Raw genomic sequence first — 23,628 nt, 5'->3', positions numbered from 1 at the left:
AGTTTTTAATGAATAGCAGCTCACTGGGAGTAAGGTTCATCTAATGTGGTGACACAATTCCATAAGAATATTAAATTGGTCTTTGGATCCTGTTCAGAGAACAACGGCAGCATCAAAAGCTTGATATTAGATTTAACAGCCCTGCAGTCACTGCTCCCAGAGCAGACACAAATTTCACACTGTTCCCTCTCATCTTCCAACTGAATTAATGGAAGAAACTCTGCAAGAGCCAGAGCAGATTTCCTGACACCTCAGAAAGCAGGGACTTTACCACTTCAGGACTGAAAAAAAAGAGACAAAACAGACAGTCAAAATCACGGGGTAGCAGAGCATGCACAAGAGAAATCTCTTGTGCTTGGTTCTACTCTTATTTCCAAGCACTCGGCCAGGAACCTGGATGCCAACCAGGCTGCAGCTCAAACTAGTACAATCAAGGTCAGACCCAGAACTGGGGAAAAAAATACTATTATTTGCCTGTCTTACTTTTTTCAATATAGAATGGGTGTTGGATGTCATATGGAGGCAGACAGAGCATCTGTTTTTAAGACTGGAAGCACAACATGGAAGAGAATGTTAAATTATTTAGAGAAGTAAGAACTCCTTGTGGAGTGGAAAGAGGACAGCAGAAAAATAATGCCATTATTTCCAAATTCTCCTCAAGGATCTCAAACTCATTTCCATGATCCATTTCTGCATTATTACCTGCTGCATTTGTTGTACTTGACACAAGTCAAATGTAAGACAGAGGCGGGAAAAAAGGAATTCTAGTGAGAAGAGAACATGTGGCAGGAGTACAACAAAATTATGGTATTTAACAAGAGCGGCAGAGTAGCAACAGCCACCATCCCGTTTGACTTTATGCTGTTTCCCAGCGCATCTCCTAGCCCTCAGCAGCAGCACACATTTCAGCTGTTCTATGGTCGGACCTAGCTACTGGGGAAAAAAAAATACCATTAAAAAAATAAATAAATAAATAGAACCAAGAGTGCTCCAGCATCCTGAACAAATCAGCTGACCAACAGGATGTCAACACTGACATGTGTAAGACCAGAGATACTGGAAAGGACAGCCAGCTCCTCCCACACTGGAGGGTTTAACTGATGAGTAAAGACAGCAAAAGGTCTTCGCTGCAGACGCCTTGTGGAACAACACGTGAAGGTGCTTAAAGAGGTGCTGAAAGAGAGAGTTATACCTGGTGTGTCTGCATGATACACCAAAGGCAATATTCAGCACTAGCCATTCTTTCTTAAATCAGCAAGTGAAGAGGTCAAACCCAGGTGACACAGATGTATGGCAAACCTCCACAACGGGAAAGCTTGAAATTGCTAGTTTAGACACAGGGTAAGAAAAGATGGGTAAAAAAACCAGCCAAGAGTGAACAAGGCCTTTCTACTCCCTCTTTTAATCAAAAGAGTCTGAAGGCAACAGAAACCACTTCTCCACCTCTATAAACATTTTGTGGTCTAGATCAACTATACCCCTTAGGACAGAAGCACCTCTCCAATTCCCTTATGACACCATGTCAGGCAGGACAGGCCCTACCATACTAGAGAACCTCGACTGAGGGATAAAGACAAGAAACTTATAACCATCTTTTTACACAGTTACTTTCAAGTAATGATTTTAAATCGTAATTAGTTCAAGGTAAACTGTAATGGAGCCTGTATCACAACAACCGTAGCTTTAAATACACAAATTACTATGACGTTAAAATAAAAAAAGTTCCCCTGAAGGCACTAAGTACAAACAAAGTCCAAGATATCATTTTCTTGATTTTTAGGTCACATGTAAAAAGCTAGGTCAGCTTTCTGCTTGACAAAAGCAAGGAGGAAAAAGACACCACCACATATAGACAACAGTACAGCAGCATTAACATTAGCACTGACAACAGTACTTCTATATAATAATTTTAAGTCTTCCTTTTTACAGAACAAAGCAGCACTTGCGCAGTACTGCAGTGGATCAATTCAACATGAGCAAGATTCAACAGAAGTTTCTGAATGAAGTTGAGACAGGACAAGAAGCTGCGAAATCCCTTACACTGAAAGGGAATTATTCAGTTACTGAAATGCACAATATCTGATCTTCATACAGACGGCAATTATCTGATAAACCTCTGCTCTTCCAAAGAGCACAACATAACTTGCTTTTTAAGAATGAGGAGACAGAGCCTTAAGAGCAGGCTGAGCTGTTGCAACTCCTCTCAGTTTCACAGGAACAGCAGACACCCTGCATGTCTATTCATCAGGTATGTTGTTTTGAAACAAGTGGTTTAAAGCACTTTTTCAAGGTTACTTATAATGAAGCTAGCTTATTGTTGTAACAATCCTAACGAACTACAGAGAAAAACCTGTGCTGTTCTGGATTGGCTTTTTATTTTTAAACATAGCAAAAATGTTTAACATAGTAAAACAGGCCACATGCAAAAAGGCCTTTAAGCTACCTGGATTTTCTGAGATTTAAGATACGATGTGTTCATCTGTAAACCTTGAAAGAACGTTTCTATCAGCCAACCCTGCATGGCTTTTCCTTGGTGCCAACAATGTCCGAACTAAATCTGAGGCGATACTATCTTTTCACACAGCCGAGAGGCCCCGCTCCAGGCTCACAACTCCTCCGCATGAGAGGTCATGTTATGCTGGTACGATTTGAAACAACTCGCCCTACACAAACAAAATGCACACGTTCCTAATGCTTCTTCCCAAGACACAGACACGCACTCTGTCTCTGCCTCAGCCAGGCAGCAGAACCAACAGCCCCTTTACCTACTACCCCAGCCCAAGAGGAAAAAACACGTAACAAACAGACTTTTGCCCTTTGCACAGCTCAGGAGGCGAAGGGCTGGGCCTCGGCCTCATGTCACCAGTCACAGTTCTGTCACTCGGTCACACACTGCAACCTGGGGATGTCCGGCACCGTGTATCCGCCTGGATCCCTGGCACCACAGGCGTGGGGATGTCCGGCACTGTATACCTGCCTGGATGCCCCCACGCTACAATCCACAACTCACCAGGCGTGCCCGAGGTGTGCATGGTCATACACCGTCGGTCCACAGCTGTACCTGCGGAGAGGGGAGACAAACAATCACCAAACTGTTAGGGTTGGAAGGGACTTCTGGAGATCACCCAGTCCAAACCCCTGTCAAGGCAGGGTCCCCTAGAGCAGATTACACAGGAATGTGTCCAGGTGGGTTTTGAACGTCTCCACAGAGGGAGACTCCACGAGCCCCCTGGGCAGCCTGTTCAGTGCTCTGCCACTCTCAATGTAAAGAAGTTCTTCCTCATGTTGAGGTGAAACTTTTTTTTGTTTTAGTTAATGGCCACTGCTCCTTGTCCTGTCACTGGGCAATGCCGAAAAGAGCCTGGCACCATCCTCTTGGCACCCACCTTTGACATATTTATATGTGTTGATGAGATCTCCTCTCACTCTTCTCTAGACTAAACAGGCCCAGCTCCAGCAGTCTCTCCTCGCAAGAGAGATGCTCCAGTCCCCTAATCACCTTCGCGACTCTTCGCTAGACCTTTTCCAGTAGCTCCATGTTTTTCGTGTACAGAGGAGCCCAGAACTGGAGACAGGAGCCGTTTCTGGACACAAACCGCACCTGCCACCCTCGCCACCCCCACGCCCGCCCGCCACGCCGCAAGGCGCTACCAGGTCGCCACTCCTTCCGTGCCCAGCACGAGCGGCTCCTTGCTCTGGCTCCGGCTGTTGTAAGCCACGATCCCGCTGTCGCGCCCCGCCGGACGCGCCCACTGCCGCCGCCGCGCCGCGCCTGAGCACCGCCGCGCCCCCGGTTGCCCCCGGCCGGAACCGGGACCGAGGCCGAGCCCGCACCGCCGGGCCGCCGCCGCCCCGCGCAGCATGGCCTTCACAGCGCCCGGCCCCGGCCGGGGAGCGGGCAGAACCCGCCGCGACAGCCGCGCCGCCTGCTCGGGACCGGCGGCAGAGCGGGGCCGCCGCGGCCGGGGCGCAGGAAGAGGCGGCGCCTGAGGGCGGGGCCGGGCCGGGCGCCACCGCCTCCCGCCGGGCCAGCGCCGCCGCTCCGCTCGGACCGGTCCCGGCGCGTCCCTCGGAGCGGTGCTGTGGTGAGCCTGCGGTGCGGGGCTTGGGCTGGCCAGGCCCCCCTTGAAACAGCGCGTACCCAGCTTTGTGCTCCGGAATAACCCCAGCGCGGCTTCTTCTTAGAGAGGTTTTTAAGGGAGGTGTTTGTAGGAAATGTGTGACTAATTTACCAAAGTGGTCTCCATTGTGTCAAGTCAATTCGGTCAGTTTAGGAGTGAACCTATCTTTGCTTTGCCTTTCAAGTCAGAGAACGGCTGGCACTCTGTTAGCTTCTGAAAATAAAACATGTCGTGTTATTCCCAAACTGGACTTAATAAATCAGAGTCTCAGAAAACACGCACTCCCCTGACTCCCACGTACTTGTCTTACCTGACCTGGATATTTTCAAAAATTATACAGAGTGCTGCCGGCTACCATGGCCTTTAGCCAGCTGACTGTCAAGGTCTGCTTCCTCATTGTGGATTTTTTTTTTTCTTTCTTACAGAGCATATCGAGGAAATGGAGCTTAACTGGCTGCAGTGCCTTGAACCACTTGAGAAACTAACCTACTTTAAATTAGAGTAACAGTGTAATGGAACAGACATAAGGGTGCCAAAAGTATTTTTAAACGAGTACCTTGTTTCCAAAAGTGACTATGAGCAGGTACCAAGGAAACAAGTGAGAATTCCACAAACTTCCAACCACAAAGATGATCAGAGGAATGGAACAGCTATCCTATGAAGACAGCCTGAGAAAGTTGGGGTTGTTCAACCTGGAGAAGACTCCAGGGAGACCTTATAGCACCTTCCAGTACCTAAACAGGACTTACAAAGAAAGGGGAGAGCAATTTTTTACATGTACAGATGGTGATAGGACAAGGGGGGAACAGTTTTGAACTAAGGGAGGAGAGATTTAGATAGATGTTAGGAAGAAATTCTTTACTCATAGGGTAGGGAGGTATTGGAACAAGTTGCTAAGAGAAGCTGTGGATGCCTGATCTCTGGAAGTGTCCAGGTTGGATGGGGCTCTGAGCAACCTGGTCTAAGTGAAAGGTGTCCCTGCTCATGAAAGAGGGGTTGAAACTGGATCATCCTTAAGGTCCCTTCCAACCCAAGCCTTTCTATGATTCTGTGAATATTTTCCCAAATATTTTTCCAGCTTCCAACCAGATGACATCCTCCACTGACTGCCTTGGGATTTTTTTTGCCTCACCCCCCCAAGTTTTTGTACCCATCCTCAGTAGATTGCTGTACCATTAATTTCTCCATCCTCTGTGAACCCACATCAATCCCAGCCTTTGACAAGGTGTACTGCAGGTCTGCTGCCATTTTTAGGAAGCACCCTCTTGGCATGTGTTGAAGTCAAGGCCTGTGAGCTCCAATTGTGGCCACCCTTGCTCTTGTATGAGAAGAGAGAGTGAACTGTCAGTGCCAGCATATTGTCTGTCCTGCTCCTGACTGTCTTCCACATGAGCCTTTAAACAGGCTGTTTGGAGTGGAGGCTTCTCAGGTTTCTCAGACCACTGTTACCTGCTGAAGCACCTTGCTGGCCTTTGGGAGGAAGGTAATACTGAACGATCACAATGTTTCTTGACTGGATGCTGCAGGTCTGCCTGTGGTGAGCTGCCTCACAAAAGTCTTTGTATTGTTTCCTCGTCTATCTGCCAGGGATGATTTTAATAGATTTTTCTCATAAGTAACAAGATCATTTAAAACCACTGCTTTTATATAGTACTTGATGTCTGTCTACACCTTACTTCATTTTAGAGCATATCAGATATAAAGCCCTGCCAGTGGCACATGTTTCCTTTTTCTTTTAATAGGTACTTTCCATAAAATTTGTCATTTAACAATCTTAACTTTTTGATCAAGTAAGAAACCTGTTTTATGGGCTTGTTAATTTAAGACTACCTAGGATGAAATTGAAGACACCATCCAATAACCTTTGTAAATGTTTGCTTTATATGTTTCTCAGGAAGCTTCACAAGCCAATTATTTCAGCTTCCATAATGAGCTGGTTTTGACATCTTGCTGTTCAACACACATCTAGTTAAGAGTTGTCATTAACTCTGTTGTCTTTGTTCTGTATGGTTCCAAGCACTTTGACAGAGTTCAAATCAATACTAAGTAACAATGGATGTTTTTGAGCCTTAATTCCAGGTTTAGCTATCATGGATGGAACTGCCAACAGATCAGAAGAATGCAAGAGCTTTTTCTTTCCCATTGGTTTCAGAAGGCTTAATGTCTGTGCTAGCCAGACTTGCTTTTAGCATTTAGTCCAGAAACCTCTATGTCCTGCTTTAAAATGTTATTTCATGATGGTGGGAAAGGGCACAATTATTAAATGCCTGAAATAAACAGCTAACATCATTTGTTCTTGAGATTTAATGCAGTAGAATACATCCAGTGGAATGGTGGAAAGTGTTCTTCAAGCACTGAAGTACAAAAAGAATCTAATTTCAAATAAAAACAAAACTAATGCTGGTGGATTAGAACCATAAATTATTCATGTTAAAAATACCAGCATTCTCAGAATCAATCAGTCTGTGGCCGTAAGCACACCTCTACTTTATGTCACCTATCCTGGTACCCTTACTCCTGCTCTGAGACTTGTTTGGGACATGTGTGTGACACAACAGTCATCTACCAGAGAGGCACAATAGCAGCAAAGGACTTTATGCCATCAAGAGACCTTTGCTTCCATCTGGAGTAGAAGATGCCTTCAGAGGTTGCCAGCAGTTGGAGCCAGGGTACACATGATCAGTGCCAGGCCGGGGCCTGCTGTACTCCTGTTACTTCTGTACTTGCTGAATACCCAGGAGGAAATGTGATCTGCAGAGTAGTACAGCTCTTAGTCACAATCCCACTGGGGCATGTCTGCCCGAGCTTCAGGTAAACTGCTGTTCCAAGGGGACACACATGTATTTAGTATTGTCAGGTCATGTTCTCATGTTTTTCTTAGGAGTCATTACAGCTAAAATTTCCTTTAAATTAAAAACTGAAACTCTAAAGTAAAGCAGTGGCTCCTGAACACCTCACAAGGGGTCTGTATGTTTTCTGTCCCTTTATCTGCATGTGTAAGAAGGCAGTGTTTCCCCTCCATCCTTGATCAAGAAGGAAAAATCTGTTAGAAGCACAGCTGTGTGCGCTGTCCACCAACAGCACTGGCAACATTTCTATGGTGGGCAGGGAGGATCTTTGGGGATTTTGGCTCACCTGGCTTCTCTATTTTCCAGTTTCCAGTCCCAGGAGCATAGGATTTGTCCCCAGAGGTAAGATCAGTGCACAAATCCCAGAGCATGTTTTGTATCATACATGAATAAAGCTAAAAAATAATTTTTCATTTCCTTTTATTATTAGGAAACACATGATTTGTACTGTTTTACAGGTTTCCCCCTACTGCTAAAGGTGCTGTATTTTTCTTCTAAAAAATTCAACCACAACATGTTAGAATTGCTGACAGAGGAAAAAGGCTGCATTTGCTGTGTTATCAAGAGCATGTTTCCAGTATCTGTGGCCCTTCTCATCAAGTTCTAGTTCGGAAACCTGGCAAGGAAGCTGAACCTGAGAAAATAAAGGGGGAAAGGTTATTAAGACAAGTTACAAACCAGAAGCGAAGATGAGCTAAATCCACTGCAGTGTTCTGAATTTCTGTTGGTGCTCTGTAGTAATCTGTAATTGCAGACACATTGTGATTTACCTTTTATAGTCCTTTTATTAGTGCTTATTGGTTTGTTTCAGAATCTTGTGTGACTTTTAAAAGGAGACTAAAAATTGCCTCAATCTTATTACAAATGCTTGGCTCAGAAATACTGTAAATGTTGAATGGACATTCCACCAAATATTCATAAAGGAAAGAGTATGTTTTATATAAGAGAAATCATCTTGAGGAACCTATTTGAAAAGAGTAATTCTGGGGACAGGGAGTCTGCAAAAGAACTGCAAAAGAAATTTCACTGGTGGACATAAAGAACCATATAAACTTTCCTGCTCTTACCAAAAGCCCATTAGCTTTTAACACCACCTACTACTGTTCAGAAAACCTACCCACCAACTGCTCTGACAAACATTGCCTGTTTTTCATCAGAAGTGTTTGGGTCCTGCACCACAGTTGACAGAAACAAGTCTGAGGGTTGGTGTGAATTCAGCCAGGGTTCACACTGGTGTCTTTGTCAGTGGTTTCCAACTGTTGAGGTGTATCTCTCTTGAATTCACTAAAGGAATGTGGAGCCCATGGAATATGTTGCCCTTGATCTGTGCTCATTCCATGGACAGTCTGGGACAACTCAGATGTACCTCTGCTTTGGCGTTCTACTGCAATGCACATTTACTTGTTCCAGTCAGAATCTTTTGCTCACCTTTTATGCCAGCGTAATGCTGCTTAAGCTCACTAGTGCTTTGGAAGCGCACTGGTGCAGCAGGTGCAACAAAGAGATGGCAGTAGCCAGAAAACAAGTGTGAGAAGAGGCAGTGGGTGCAACTGCCTTGGGGCAAGCAGAGGAGGAGATGAGGTGTATCCAGTGAAATATCTGTTTCCTTAAATAGAACTTGACTGATAAATAAAAAGGAGACGTTTAGAATGGCAGGCCAATGTTAGTGGAAAGCTCACAAAGTTCTTGAGCCTTTACTGCAAAGCAGGAAAAGGACAAACTCAACTAGATTTGTTCTCCATATTTTAGAATCCATTCATCCACCATCATTTGTTGACATGAACAGGTATTTCTGGCCTAAATTATCTGTAAACATGATATACTATCCAGGGCACAGCCAATGCATAGTGCATGAAAGGGTGAACCGTGACTTCTCTGCTGGTCTTCGTACTTGCAAACCTCAGCTCTGCTCATCTTGCATGTTAACTGTTTCTACTTTGTTTCAAAACCTTCGACTACAAGCAAAATGAACAGACTTGTAAAATTCTATTACCATCATCCACGTAAGCATGAATTTAGCCTCACAAAGAATAAATAGACAAACAAGCAAGGAAAAAACCCTCCAAGCATATGTAACTACAGAAGAGGGATTGAGCTATTAAATGGTGCAGAAACAGCAATTCATTAGCAGGAATAACTCATCTGATTTGTCCGTACTATAAAGTATAATGATAAACGATCAGAAGACACTATCTTTTCTAGTAAACAGAGATGCAGCCACAATGATTAAACAGTATTTCATGTAGCAATATTCAGCTAAGGCAGAGGAGGAGAAAGGAGGCAGACAGAATTCCTCATACCAGCTATGCAGTATCTGCATTTGTGGAATATTCAGAGGTTTGGGATTCTATGCTCCTCATATCAAGTATTCTGAACTTTGTGCTGATTAGCTGGAATAACCATAATGATGGGAACAACTGTAATTACTAAAGCATTTATATTATATGAAGTAGATAGTATTTTATATATACACACACAAAGTATGTATATTACACAGTAGTTGTGCAAGCTGTCGATCTGGTTATAAGTTCCCTTGATTCCAGCTGCTTGAGTTTAGATCTCTAGTAAGGCAACAGCTTCAAGAAACTTCTGAAAACCACAGAGATTTGGGGTTCTAAATAGGAAAGATTTCTTGTAAACAGAGCAAAGGGGCTTGGGAGCCAAAGGAGGAGAGATAGAGACTCCTGGGCTTCATTTTCTTCCTATTTCCTATATTTGACTAGAGGATAAAAGTATCTTTCTTTGACATGTGACATTCACTTCTACTTGTGAATTCTTCTCCACGGTAAGAAATGGGCCCCTAATATGAAAAAGAACATCTGAAACTTCATTCAAAATCTCCCATCTCTCACCTACTGTAGTTCAGAGGCAAGAGGCCAAAATAAGAGGCAGAGAAGGAGGAAAAGGAGAGATGGGCAGCGGGCATCAGCTCCACACCGTCTAAAACTTTCCACCCTAGAGATGTACACATACACCTGATTTTATTGTTCCCTCCCCCCCACCCAGCTTCCTAAACCAATGGCTGACCTGCTGCTGAGCCTAGAGGGGTGTGCAGAGAATAGGTATTTCTGGGTACATGTATATAATTGATTACAGCACTATACAAAGCACTAAGCATCATCTTTGAGAGCTGTAAAAGGGGACCTTCACAGTGGATACCAAATGCATTCTCAGGTGAGCTCAGTCCCTCCCTGTCCCAGGGACTTCTGCAAAGTCCCATGATGGTTTTCTCTCTGTCACTCTTCTACTAATATATGAGAAGCTAACAGAGGAGGATCTAGTAGACAGCACTTTTAAGAGCAAATGATACCAAGCTCTCTAACCTCAGCACATCCAAACTATCAATACTTTTGAGTGGATTACTGAAACTTAGCAGGCTACAGGTGCACTTTGGAGCTTCCCTTCCTAATTTTTTTACCTATAAAGAGGAGGGACAAAAGTTCCTGTTTAGTAAATTAGCAGGTACTTTTACAAATTCATTTCTTATTCATGTGTAATTACTTGTGTGTGTCTAGAATGATTACCTTTTCTTGCAAGAATGACTCTTTTTAGGACTCATCTATATTCTTTTCAGATGTCTTGCCTCTACTGAGTTAATTATTGGCTTGGATTCTTACACTACCCAGGGGACTGTTAACTACCTTTAATTGCTGACAGTGGCTCACCTTCTTGAAGGCAAGGGTGAAACAGGCTCTAACTACCAAGTTGGTGCCGACAATCTAGAATAGGTATTCCCAGGCTAGTGCTGCCATTAGACAACTCCCTCTCTATGCCACAGTAAAACAGAGCACACAGGTTCAGAAACACTGACTTGGAGCACTGCCTAGATGCCATGGTGCTTGTAAGTTAAAAACCTGAGATCTTGTGTGTGTGAGGTTTACTTCAGCAGCTCGTTTTTTTACAGCAACTCATGGAAACAGAAAATGAGAGGAAGAAAATAACGGGAGAACTTACACGGATCTTCAGAAAACAAGGACGTGCCCTCTGACATCTGCCCTAAACAGCAGGTTGGTATCAGTTCAAAATAGGTTTGGTCTATGATACCGTCTCCACTCCTCAGAAATTATTTGGGTGCACGTCTCCCACTGGAGGGTGGGAGGATACTGGAAGTATTGGTAAACAGCTGCCTGTTCTTCCCCGAAAACCCCAACTCTGGGCGTTCGCACACCAAGCTGATGGCAGCAGCGAAAACACTTCAGAGGGGCTGAGACGCGGAGGTCCCCAGCCAGGCCGCCGCTCCCTCCAGCGAGCAGAACGTCAGGGCCTCACCGAGCAGCGACTGCACCAGCGAGTCTGGGCGCTCAGAAGTGATGACTCAGTCTCCCCTAAATTAGGGGATTGCCAGTGACGTCTGCTAAAAAAACAAGAGGCAGAAAGCGCACGTTGTTTTGCTTCGCCAGAGTAGGGGTAGGTCTCTCCAGCCCCGCCTTCCCCGCTCCTCGATCCCGGCAGAGCCGGATGCCTGCGGGCTCCGGGACATGGCAGCGACTCTATGACACAGAGGCAACGCTGACCGACAGACGGGTTCCTCCTCACGACCCCCAGGTCACTCTGGCGGGGAGAGCGCGGGCGGCACACGGCTGTAGCCGGGCGCCCCTTCTCCTCCTCCCCGGCAGTGAGCCCTCTCCGCCAGCAGCCATGCGGGGCGCGGGCGCTCCGGCGCCAGTCTCCTCTACAACGCAGCTCCCGGCGGCGTCCCCCGGTGACCCTTCCCTCACCACTGTGCGGAACAAGGGGGCCGCAACAAGCTCGCTCAGCCACCCTCCCTCCTTTCCTTTTCCTCCCCTCCCGCCTTCCAGCCAGCTCTACCTCACGCATGCGCAACCGCCCAGGGACCACTGGGAAACGTAGGCGCGCTGCGTCCGTAACGGCTCCATTTTCTCCCCGTCGCCGGAGGAATTGCACATGCGCAGGCCCGCCCCCTCCCTTCGGGCGTTACCGCCCCCTCTGCCGCGGCGCGCGGTATCCCGGGCAGCGGTATCACAGCGGTGATTGGCCGAGGGAGCCGCGGGGCGGGACGCGAGGGGCACGGTGATTGGCTGGGGCGGCTGTCAGGCGCCGCGGGGTGATGGATGCGGGTGCCCGCTGAGGAGGGAGGGACGGAACGCTCCCCGTTTCCCCTCGGCGTCCGGCGCCGCGCCGGGTACAGCCCTGCCCGTAGTGCGGGGTGGTGTCGCATGGTTCTCAGTGTTCCCCTCTCCCAGGAAAGCCCTCAGAGGCGCTCCATCCCAAGGCGAGCTGGCAGGAGGCGAGACTCCTCCAAAGTCCCGGTGCCCTACCGCAAAAACATCCACTTGCCCCCGCGATTCCCCTAGCCTCCACGCGGGCCGCGCGCCTCGCAGCCTCCGCACAACTTCACCGGAGCCTCCGCCTTCCCCGGGGCTTCCTTCTCCCCACGCCCACGCCGGCCCTGAGCCGCCCGCCCCCTGGCTTGGCCCGCATCCCTGCCGCCTTCCCTCCCTCCCCAAACGTGAGTAAGGGAGGCGGGACGATGGATATGCGGAGGTTCCGGGCGGGGGAAGGGATTGAGTGTGTGCGGTGAGTGTGTGAGAGTGTGTGTGTGTGTGTGTACACAGCGCTGGGAGGGAGCGCATGCGCCCTGCCTGGCGGGGCCGAATGTTTCCCAAGTGTTTGAAACTGGTATTTGGGTTTTCCACGTTGGATCTAGCGCGGCGTATGGGAGCGAGGAGGCTGCGTTGATATCGCCGGGGAGCGGCGGCGGCGGCGGCGGTGAGGAGGAGAGCGGGGAAGGGGGGAGCGGAGGAGAAGCGGAGCAGAGCGGCGCTGGCGCAGGCAGAGGGGCTGCCGCTGCCTCTGACAGACACTTTGCAGAGCACATTTTGTTTCCAGATTGTTTCGGAGGAGCTGGTTTAAGCCCCCCTCCTTTCTCCTCCTCCTCCTCCTCCTCCCCCCTTCCCCTCCCCACACACACACACACAAATCCCTCTGATTGTTCTTACCACCTCCTTCGTGAATTACCCACAACGACAGCCATTCAATCAGCTGCTGCTGGCTGTAGGGGACTAGCGGAGGGTGTGTGTGTGTGTCTCTCTCTCCCTCTTTTTCATACAAGAGGAGTCAGATGTAGCTTCCCTCTGTTTTTTGGGGGGAGCTACCGAGAGAGGTGGGCAGGGAGTGAGACCTTCATCGGGGTTACTGTCTTTGAAGGGAGCAGCACTTGCTCTCACACAGAGAGGTGTGGGGAAGGATTTTTTTTCTTTGCCGGATGAAAATGTTGAGTCCTGCAAACGGAGACCAGCTTCACCTAGTGAACTATGTGGAGGATTATCTGGACTCCATCGAGTCTATGCCCTTCGATCTGCAGAGAAATGTCTCCTTGATGAGGGAAATTGACGCCAAATATCAAGGTAAGTGCTTTCTATATATGTGTGTGTCCGTGTGTGTGGTTTGGGGCTCAGGGGGGAAGGGTGTCTTTCCCTTTCTTTTCTTTAGAGCTGAGCCTCGGCTCCGTTTGCCCCTCTGCACCCCACAGGGATGGTAGTTTTATTTTTGGGAGGTAAAAGGAGGAAGAAAGCCGGGAGGAAAGATCCGAGGAGAGAGAGGGACTGATCTGCAGCGTTAGCTCTTGTCATGGGGCGGAACAAAAGGTCTCCGGCTTTTCTTATTAAGCAAGGACTCTGCTTTTCTGTGTAAATTGCTGGCCAAGAAGGCGGGGGCAGGGAAGTGGGGTGTGCGGTGCACAAAGGGGGGCCGTCCCTGGCTGTGGGGCTGAGGTGGAAGGGTTTGGGGGTACGGAAGAAAGTGCTGGGTGGATAGAGGGGGAGAGATTACAGCACAACATTTAGGAATGTACAGTATTCATTATGGCTGTAGTAGGGGAGAGAGGCAGCTAGTGAGGGAGGGAGGGAAGGAGGGAGGGAGAAGAGGAGAGGGGGGTTAGGCGAGAGTGGGGGGCAGGGTGTGCTTTCTTCGCTCCCTCCTCGGTGGGTTTCCTTTCACCCGGTGAAACAGCCCCGCTCCGCGGGGCGGGGGGGCCGAGGGGGCAGGACCGGCGTGTGCGCTGTGAGGGGGGGGGAACCACACGGTCGCGTTTACGGCTGGGCTGAAGCGCCCCCTCCCCTCCCCGCGCTCGGGGCACGCCGTCCCCGTCCCCACGGGCGGAGGGAAGGAAGGGGAGGCCGGTTTGCGGGACTCGGGGCAGCTTTGTCACTTGGTCGCTGGCGTCCGCTCGGGAAGGGAGGGGGAGGGGGGGCGCTTTATTCTGTGCCGCAGGTAGCGGTGACAGCCGGGGTGCCGACAGGGGGGGGACCCCCTCTTCCTGCCCGCGCCCCCGTGCATGTGGCTTTAGGGGCGGTGGGCAGCGAGCTCTGACTGCCGTTCCCTGAGCCGCTCCTCGGGCAGCCCGCCATGAGAGCCCGGCAGCTCCCGGGGGAAGGGTCCAGGGGAAACTTCCTCGGGAGCCCGCGGGGGGCTGGTCGGGGTGGGAGGGGAGAAAAGGACAGGGCGGACACCGCGCCCCGACAAACCACATTCAGCGGGCACCTCCGCGCTGTGCGGGGAAGGGGCGTCCGTGCTCCTTTTATAGACACCGCTCGTTAGCATATCGCTGTTCGCCACGCCCATCGGGGGCGCTGATAGGGCGGGGGCGTCCCCACGGGCCGGCCGCGCCCCGCCTCCGCACGCGGATTGGCTCCCGGGCCGGGCCGTCCCGTCTCGCGCCCCCGCCCCCTCGTGACGTTTCGAGAAGCAACTTTTCCGTGGGGTTGATTTGAATATCTCGGTCGGCCCCGGCCGGCGCGCTCTGATTGGCCGGAGCCGCAGCAGGGGGCGGGGCAACCTTGGCCGTCCGGAGGGTGACTGACGTGTCCGGGAGGCGGTGCCGCTCCTTCCTCCGCCCCTCGCCCGTGAATGGCCGGAGGGGGCGGGCGCGAGCGCGCTCCCGCCCGCTGTGATTGGTCGCTGTTCCCTGTCAATCACTTGTTTGTTGCTCCAGGCGGGTCCGTTCGGCTCCGCTCGGGACGGCGGGGGCGGGGCCGCTCCGCCCCCCCCGGTGCCACGGCGGGTTCCGCGGGGACGCCCCGGTTTCCTGCCCGAGAACAATGGCGGCTCCGTCACCTCCGGGGCGGCCCCGAGCGCCGCAGAGGGGCGGGGAGGGGGCCGGGCTCTCGCCCGTGTCCCGCTCGCCGTCGTTCCGCGGTGTCTCAGCCCCCGTGAGGCTGCGGCGCTGCGCTGAGAGTAGAGCTCTGGCGGCATGGTTTCCCCTCGGCTGAGCGGCGTTTGTGATGCCGGGAGTGTGCGTTCGCAAGTCGCCCAGAATGCAGCTTTCCGCTCCCGCTGTTGCAGCAGGGCGCGGGAGCGCGGTTTCCTGGAATTCCCGTGAAGCCGGGCTCCCGAGGCGGACAGCCCCAGCCAGCCCCCCCGGGCCGCAGCACCGCCGCCCCGATGCTTCTCTCGGCCGCTGCACCGAGCGAGCAGCGCCCTCCCGGCGCCCGTGCTGAGCATCCTTGGCTTTGCGGCAGCTCCCGCTCCGTGTCTCACATACCAAACGCGCCCGTGCCGGGCCGCGCTCTGCAGGATCCCAGCCTGCAGCCAGGGCTTCTCCCGCAGAACAGCGCCGGGCCGGGAGCTGCTGCCGGGCGGGAATGGCAGCGTGCAGTGCTAGAACCGAAGTTTTCCTAACGCCGAACTTCAGTCAGTAATTGTTTCGTGCTATTGAGACAGGCTGTTCTTCATGGAAGATGCCCACCCACCGGATTCAGATGGGTTAAACTGATGACATCACTCAAGTGCCAAAGCTTAAAGCATAAAACTTTTGCTTTTCAGCGGCTGAAAATAATTAACACAGCTTTTTCAGCCTTTCTGAGTGTGGAATCTGCTGTATGTTTGAAGGGTCTTTTGGTGGCATTTTGGGTTTGGCTTTCTTTTTGACATTTTTTTGTTGTTGTTTTGTTTTGGCATTTTTTTGTAGGTAGAAAGAAACCACAACAGTTGCTTAAGATGGTTAATAACATATCAGAATACTGATTTGGTCACATAGGTTATATTGCAGTACCAGCTGAGAGGTCGTGCTTAACCAGCATGTGAAGGACAAGCTGCAGCTCTAAAATCTAAAGTAAAGCTTGCGTAATATTTCCATGTCTTCACTGGAAATGATATGTGTTTAAAAACTCTGCCCAGGCAAGACAAAACCTAAACCACAGGGTAACTCTTGGTTTGCATATGTGTCACATTCTCCTATTAATAAATAAATAAGTAAATGAATAAATGTAACTTTTAAAAAGTTTTGGTAATGCCAGTTGCACATATGAGAGACCCTGGTTTCTGTTAGATGAATTGAGGTCAGATTTTATATCTCAGCATATTTTGCTTCTCTAAGACAGAATGTTCTAACCTGTGAGAAAGGGAAAATTCAGAGAAGAAAGGAGATGCAGGAAAAACATTCCGTGTGTTTTTGAGGAGTTAATATGGAATGCTGAGTGTCTTGTATGCTTTAGTTGATTTGTGTATCATGATGAAACTCAAAAACATCTATCATAAAATAGGTTTCCAGAGCCATTCTTGAAACTCTAGACTTTGTGCATTGTTGTTTCTTATAAACTGTTAGAACAATCCTTGAGGTGCAGTTCAGGATCTAACATATTTTCAGTGCCAGCATTTTAAAGTAGAAGCTCTAGCTGCTCCCATTGGCGCCTATTATCTTTAATGTTGTCTTTCAACTTTATCTCCTGTTCTGCAGTAAATATTTAATGAAGGTAATACTTCTGTGTTTTAAAAAGTAGCAACATGTATTTTACGGAAAGTATAGGTAGGAAATAATCTAAACATCCTGGATATTGTAATCCTAGTTCTGCAATCCAGAGATTTACATGGCCTCATATTTTCAGCAGAAAAGCTCGGTATTGGATGAAATAGCTTTGGCTCCAGACCATGTATTTGGTGCTTCTGCATCTCTTGTCAAGTAACCCAGCAACGTGCTTCTACACTGGTTTGTGCTTTCTTTCTGTCCCATTGTCTTTTTCCCAGTCTGTCATTCACTAAAAATGTTAATGTTGTTACACAGAAAATGATAATTAATTTCCCTTCTAATTTTGCAGTTAATTTTGGAACTTTTGATAGTATGTGTATTTGTTTAGTTAGTTCTTTTTAATTACTGAAAAGCTTAAAGGGAAGGATTATCAACATATGTAAAAATATATTTAGTAGTTTTTTTTCTTCTAAATCAGCATTTGCATTCCATTCCTGTGGGACCAACTAGAACAGAAGTAATCCAGTGGAGTCATGAGCTGCTTGTCAGATACAAGCTTCAGGGAATCTGTCTTTGATCAGCGTTGCGTGTTACAAGAAGTTTTTGCTGTGTGGAAGGAAAAATGGGAGGTTTTGTTTTGCCATTCTCCTTGTCAAAAATATTTATAGTTTTTATTTCTTCTTTGCAGAGATTCTGAAGGACCTGGATGATTACTATGAAAAATTTAAACGAGAGACAGATGCTGTGCAGAAGAGAAGAATGTTGCACTGCATACAGAGAGCCTTGATTCGAAGTCAGGAACTGGGGGACGAGAAGATCCAAATCGTCAGTCAGATGGTGGAGCTCGTTGAGAACAGAACAAGGCAAGTGGACAGCCACGTGGAACTGTTTGAGACTTGTCAAGAGACTAATGACACCACTGGAAACAGCGGGAAAGCCAGCCAGGATAAGTCGAAGAATGAGACAATCGCACAGGCTGAAAAGCCCAACAACAAGAGGTCGAGGAGGCAAAGGAATAATGAGAATCGAGAAAATGCCTCAAATAATCATGACCATGATGACGTCACATCAGGAACACCAAAGGAGAAGAAAGCAAAAACATCCAAGAAGAAGAAACGATCCAAGGCTAAAGCAGAGCGGGAAGCTTCTCCGCCTGACCTTCCTATTGACCCTAATGAGCCAACATACTGCTTGTGCAACCAAGTCTCCTACGGAGAAATGATAGGATGTGATAATGATGAGTGCCCCATTGAATGGTTTCACTTTTCTTGTGTGGGACTCAACCATAAACCAAAGGGCAAATGGTACTGCCCCAAATGTAGAGGAGAAAACGAGAAAACTATGGACAAGGCATTGGAGAAATCTAAAAAAGAAAGGGCATACAATAGGTAGTTTGTAGACTTTTCGTAATGAAGGAAAAACCCACCAAACCAGTGTATTTATTGTCAGTGTCGCCTTTGTTGAGGTGAAAGGGTTGTAAAATGTATATTTTTAAAGGAGGTTTAAAACTGAACCATTCCTGTTACAGGGATGGCAATAAGCAATTTTGGTTTTCATTTGGTGAGCTGTAACAAGAATGTGGTCTGTGGACCAATGTATTCCAAAAGTAAAATTATAAGAATATTCGGGTGTTACTTAAAAGATAAATTAATAATCTTCTTTATTTTCTTTTTTTTTCCTTTTTTTTCTTTTTTTTTTTTTTTAGTGCTAGTAGCACTCTACCCATTAAAATTTTGACAAATATCTCTGAAATGTAATTTTATTTTCTTTAATAAAAAATGTTATTTACCTTTTGAGCAAAATGGTTAAATAGTTTAACCACCTGGCTGTATCTGAATAAAGCTGCAATACATTGCAAATGTAACTTCTTTTGGTGATATGCAAGAGCAAACAAAAGGAGAGTAAAATTTGGTTCCTGCTACAAAGTGTCAGTGTAACAGTTCAATAGCAAATGTTTAAATAGGCTTAGAGGATTATTTTTTAAAACAAAAAGTTAATGGTTAAATTTTAAACAACAAATATTTTATATGCTGGCCAGGTACCACAAAGGCCATTTTAAAATGATTGAATATGTTTTATATTTAACCGGGAAGTGGTTTAGCAATGAGACATAACATAAATGAAGCTTTATACTGTCACAGATAGTGGTGTAGCAATCTTTAATTTGTTTAAGTTGTATAAATGTACATTTTAAGTGGAGTTGCACTTACTGTATTATACTTGGAAATGCAGCCAAATGCCATTGTGTAATCAATGTGCATTTCCTGCTGTATGTATGAAAATTGTACAGATGTGATATTAAGAAATAAATGAAATGACTTTGACAGTTTGCTTCTTTAGCAATCTTGTTTAATGGTCATTCATATAGCTCAAAAAAATTAGAAGAAATTTGTCTTTAACCTCAGCAGCTCCAGCAAGCTGCTGCTGGGATGCCTGAAACTGTTGCAGTGGTAACCAAATTACAGTTCTGATAATGAATCTTCATAGAGCGTATGGCCAGCAAGGTCAGAGGAGAGCCAAAATAGCATTTAACTTTTCATTCAAATTCTCTCATTTTGTGCTTGCAGTTGCTTCCAGACCCATACATCTGAAAATCAGTAGTACAGAGCTGGTCTTGTTCAATTCTTTTCATGCTTTTTCACTATGGATATAAATGACTCCATGTTTGTTATCAGGATCTTTTGGGTTTCTGCATTTTCAAAGTATTACTGCAGCTGTTCCAGGCCAGGCCTTTTTATTCTTCGTGGTCACCCCATACAAAAACACTTGCTGTGACCCAGGTGCTATGCCAGATATCCAGTCCTCTGTCCCTTGGATGGATAGTGAAGCTTGGTCAGGCTGTTTCTTTCACCAGTGTGGCTGGAGGGGCCGCCATTCTGGCTGAGCAGATTTCACCTCCCCGTCACCCTGCTGGCCTTTATCCAGGTGAGAAGGGAACAGGACCAGCAGTAGGAAGGCCATGGAAGTGCAGGTTGTTAAATCCAGTGGGTCAGGCAACAATCTTGCATAAAAACATGGGAGCCTGGGGTTGGTACTTTTTAGAACACAGCCTTCTCTCTGTATATTGGTGTTGTTTTGTTTCCTGAACAGTGAAATCATACCACTGAAATGATGCTTTACCCCCCATATATTCCAGAAGATCCTTCCGTTGGAAGTAGGGGTTTGGATCTAGCCAAACATGAGACAGCTGAAGGGGCTCAGTGTTTTCTAAAGAGGTACTGACAGGCACTAAAATGCGCTGCATCATCTTGCATGGATATTCCCTGCCAGACAGACATGCTCACAGTGGCAAGTAGAAGTCCTGTTTTACTTCTAAATAGGTGCACTAAGTGTGCACATCTGCATTTGTGTTTCCAGTCCCTACAGACTGTCATGTTACACTGTGCCCGGTTTTCTACTCTCTTACCCTTCCTTCTTTTCTCTAAAGCCTTCTGGTTTTCCATTCTCCCTACACACTTACTGGTCTTTCCCACTCCTCCCTCCCTCCACCTGCTGTTGTTGTGGCTAATGCTGATGTTTCTGGTCTTTTCTGCTTCAGCTGTTCTGTCATCCTCCCACCAGCCTGTGCTGAGAACATCAATACAAAGCAGCAGGACTGTACTAGCAAAACCCCAGTGAAACTTTGTATAGGAACTAGTGCAGACATGGTTTCAAACCAAGCCTTTTCCACAAAATGTCTGCATTGATTCTGCAGGATATTTTGAATATGAAAAGCCAGAAGGAAACAACAAAAGTGCAAAAGAGGATGGTAAGAATGTTCAGCTAAAGATGGATCATACCTATACTGCCATTAAATATTTCCAGCTACTGCAGGCTGGCTCCCGTATGTGGTCTCCTGTATTTCAGTCTGTTGCTGAAGACAGCTGCTGTTCTGTAAAGCAGCTTGGAGTTACGTCCATTTCCACATTTTTTTCCCAGGCTTGTGTTACCTCCCCAACTCACCCTGTTACAGGCTGCAACAGTGTTCTGCTCCTTGGCCCTGAGGGCTGAGTGGACTGGCACGGGACAGTTTGACAGGTCTGGTTTCAGTCGATGGGCACGATTAGTTGGATGCAAGGGACTCTGCAGTGGCACTAAGCTCTTTGTCGATGGAAGTGGAGCCATCTCGTGTTATACTGACACACTGCCAAGTGCTGCGGACTGTGCAAACTTTGTCCTGGCTTTGGTACTTTGTCTAAAATGCTGCCTTAGTGATTCAGAGTGAATTTAATGGCCACAAGAAACTTCCATCTTTTGAGCCAATTTTTGTTATTTCTGAGTGACAGATCAGCTGCTTTGCAAGCTTCCTTATATTGGCCAGCAGAGTGATTTGGGGAGATCATCTGCAGGTTTGAGAAAATATGTGACTCTCTTGGTGACCCTTTCCCACTGGAGCTGCCAACAAAAGGTTTGAGTGAGGCTCTTCTAGGAGCTGAGCTAAGGCTTCATCTCCATTTCCCACAGGTTAGTGAGCAGCTCTCAGGTGTTGTAGCAGTAATGCAAAGTATAAAAATCATCAGGCGTTTGCTGAGGAGGAAGTCACAGCAGCAGGAGTCACAAACCTGTTAAACTTCTCACTGAAATCATCGTTCAGGCAGCTGTAACTGCTGCTCCTCTGTGTGGTAGGTGTAGCAGGTATGTCTGTGTTGTGTTGCTGAACCCTTGAGCTGATGGTAAAGTCCTTCCAGCTACTGAAAAGCGCCAGTTCAACACTCAAGGGAGCTGACAGCAGACCTCGCCCCTGAGTCGTCCCTGTCCTTGGCAGCAGATTTGTTGTGCAGTGGGGCAGCTGGCAGTGCAGAGCTGGTGCCAGAGGCATGAGCTGGGAAGTAAAAGGCATCAGTCAGGGAGCCCTTTGGGTGCTATGTCAGTTCCAATCGCAAAATGTTCCCAACAAGTTGGAGAGAGAGCGAGAGAACCACTGCAAGCCTGAACCAGCAGAGCAGAGCATCAGTTTCAACAATTGTACCATCTGAAACCATCCCAATTAAGCAGAACTTCTGTCTCCACTGAACAGCAGCAACCTTTGCCATGCATATCATTAGGTTTAAATAGGTTTCTTACTAATTAAGCACAGTTGCTGATAAACTGTATCCTAATTTCTTGGAGTGTGCAGAAAAAATACAATCAAATTGAACTGTTCCACTGTTTTAATTTTTCATAGGGTATTTTTAGTTAATCTTTTAAATTGTAATAATAATGAAAGAGATAAAAATACTGTAAACTGTTTCACAGAATATAATTTTAAAATTCTGTAAGAGAAATGCTTCAAATCAATATCTTTGTAGTGAAGTCTGTTGTTTTAGTTAGATTTATCATCATTCTCATGGCCTATTTGTTATATGTACCTAAAAGCCCCCCACCCTTGTGCAGGAATAGCTCAAAAGAGCTAATAATTTCTGCATATGAAAAGTAGTGCAAGCAAAAGTAGTGTGAGTATCAAAAGAGTAATGTGAGTACTGTAATGTCAAAAAATAATCAAGCTAATAATGGTCCATGCAGTTTCCTACCTTCCCAGCTGTTACTGAAATCCCAAATATAAAAAACAGGAGGAATGATACAGTAAGGAAGAGCAGCAAAGCAAATGTAGTATGCATAGGAAGTGCTGTAAACAGTAGTAAGTTTTTCTCCTGAGTTTAGGATTACATTTCCTACATTTCCTACATTTCCAGTAGGCATTTATTTTTGTTGGTAGTCAAAAAAATTGAAGGAATCTCTGTCCTGTCTCAGAGCAGAAAAAGCTGCATTAGTGGCCAGGACAGTTGTGTGGGGGCTGGTGGTGCTCCCCAGTTGCAGGCAGGATTTGCAGGTTAAATTATTCCTTCAGTTCACTTTATAAACAGCTTGCCAATGGTGGAAGGAGAAGAAAGGTGGGTGATAACAAACTTTTAAAAACAGGTAACAGTTTTTAAATTTCTCTTACTTGAGAATTATGGGTTAATTTTGTGGCTTAAGATCCTGCATTGGGTCTGGCTGAGATGGAGCTCAGCCCTCACAGTGCTGTGCTTTTCATTGGGAGCTAGAAAGGAGCTGATAACACTCCAGTGTTCTGGCTGCTGCTGAGCAGAGCTGGCAGCCTCAGTGCTGTCTCTCCAACATTCTGCCCCCACATCAGTAGGCTGGGAGTGGGCAAGATCTTGGGAGGGGACACAATTAGGCCAGCTGACCCAAACTGACCAAAGGGATATTCCATACCATATGACGTCTGCTTGGATATAAAAGCTAGGAAAAGGAGGAGGAAGTGGGGGACATTCGTTGTTTGCAACATTTGCCTTCCAGAGCAGCTGCTACGTGTCCTGAAGCCCTGCTTCCTGGGAAGTGGCCGAACATCGCTTGCTGATGGGAAGTAGAGAATAAAATCTTTGGGCTTTTTTCCTCTGCTTGTGCATGCACAACCTTTCGCTTTTGCTTTGCTGACCTGCCTTATCGCAACCTACGAGCTGTTTTTCCCCCTTATTTTTCTCTCCCCTGACCAGCTGAGAAGGGGAAGTGATAGAGTGGCTTGGTGGGCACCTGGCATCCAGCCTGGGTCAACCCACCACAGTCCTTTTTACTGCCTGATGTGGGGTGAGAAAACAGCACCTCTTGATATACATCACATGCTATGGTAATATTAGTTATCCAGTAGCAAGCTCCTGTGTGGAGCACAGTTTGTCAGCTGCACTGCTTATCTCTTTATTTTGCTGAGTTTGGGAACATGTTAATACAAACAACGGCTCTGTGCTTTTCCCTGGCATTGATGGCCTTGCTGTGCTGGGGGAGCTATCCTGTGGAGACAATGAGGGAATACATCTCTCTCTTCCTACCCGGAACTGATGTGGGTGCTTTCATTATGCAGGCTCCCTTGGTCCTTGTTCATCCTTACATGATCTGTTTAATTAGTACTGTAAGCATATCATGGGGTTTGTGGAATCTGATGTCTTGCTGGTGTATGAGAAAACAAATTTTGAGTGAGGTGATATCAAAATGTTCC

General features: G+C 47.2%; 2 protein-coding genes and 2 long non-coding RNA genes across 9 annotated transcripts in view; 2 read left to right on the top strand and 2 right to left on the bottom strand.

Moving 5' to 3' along the window:
• CARS2 (cysteinyl-tRNA synthetase 2, mitochondrial) overlaps positions 1–3,952 on the bottom strand; it is a 36,342-nt gene extending 32,390 nt beyond the window's left edge. For 2 of the 4 annotated variants that reach the window (XR_004238435.1, XR_004238434.1), the window contains exons 1-2: positions 3,652–3,952; positions 3,011–3,061 (exon numbers count right to left, since the gene is read on the bottom strand). Coding sequence is in view for 1 of the 4 variants with exons in the window: in XM_032100563.1 (XP_031956454.1) it covers positions 3,011–3,061; positions 3,652–3,863 (263 nt within the window). In the remaining 3 variants the exon portion in view is untranslated. Of the gene's footprint in view, positions 1–3,010; positions 3,062–3,651 lie in introns of those variants that run through there. The other 2 variants (XM_032100563.1, XM_032100564.1) reach the window with 2 other exon arrangements.
• Positions 3,953–7,163: 3,211 nt separating this feature from the next.
• Positions 7,164–7,744, top strand: LOC116440155. The gene is made up of 2 exons (XR_004238431.1): positions 7,164–7,312; positions 7,429–7,744. It is a non-coding gene; the product is annotated as an uncharacterized LOC116440155 (long non-coding RNA).
• LOC116440154 lies at positions 7,374–12,346 on the bottom strand. Of its 2 annotated transcripts, XR_004238430.1 has the most exons (3): positions 11,780–12,050; positions 10,925–11,324; positions 7,374–7,604 (listed from the first exon to the last, which is right to left on the bottom strand). It is a non-coding gene; the product is annotated as an uncharacterized LOC116440154 (long non-coding RNA). The 2 variants fall into 2 exon arrangements; XR_004238429.1 differs by having other exon boundaries at positions 7,374–11,324; positions 11,780–12,346.
• Positions 12,347–19,007, top strand: ING1 (inhibitor of growth family member 1). 2 transcript variants are annotated; one of them, XM_032100553.1, is made up of 2 exons: positions 12,347–13,338; positions 17,365–19,002. In XM_032100553.1, the coding sequence occupies exons 1-2, from the start codon at positions 13,197–13,199 to the stop codon at positions 18,066–18,068; spliced, it is 846 nt and encodes a 281-aa protein (XP_031956444.1). In that variant the 5' UTR covers positions 12,347–13,196; the 3' UTR covers positions 18,069–19,002. The 2 variants fall into 2 exon arrangements, with proteins under 2 accessions (XP_031956444.1, XP_031956445.1); XM_032100554.1 differs by lacking the exon at positions 12,347–13,338 and adding an exon at positions 14,650–16,916 and having other exon boundaries at positions 17,365–19,007.
• Positions 19,008–23,628: the final 4,621 nt, after the last annotated feature.

The sequence above is a fragment of the Corvus moneduloides genome, chromosome 2 (assembly GCF_009650955.1).
Source record: "Corvus moneduloides isolate bCorMon1 chromosome 2, bCorMon1.pri, whole genome shotgun sequence".
NCBI lineage: Eukaryota > Metazoa > Chordata > Aves > Passeriformes > Corvidae > Corvus > Corvus moneduloides.
This window is presented reverse-complemented; position numbering and strand designations above follow the sequence as displayed.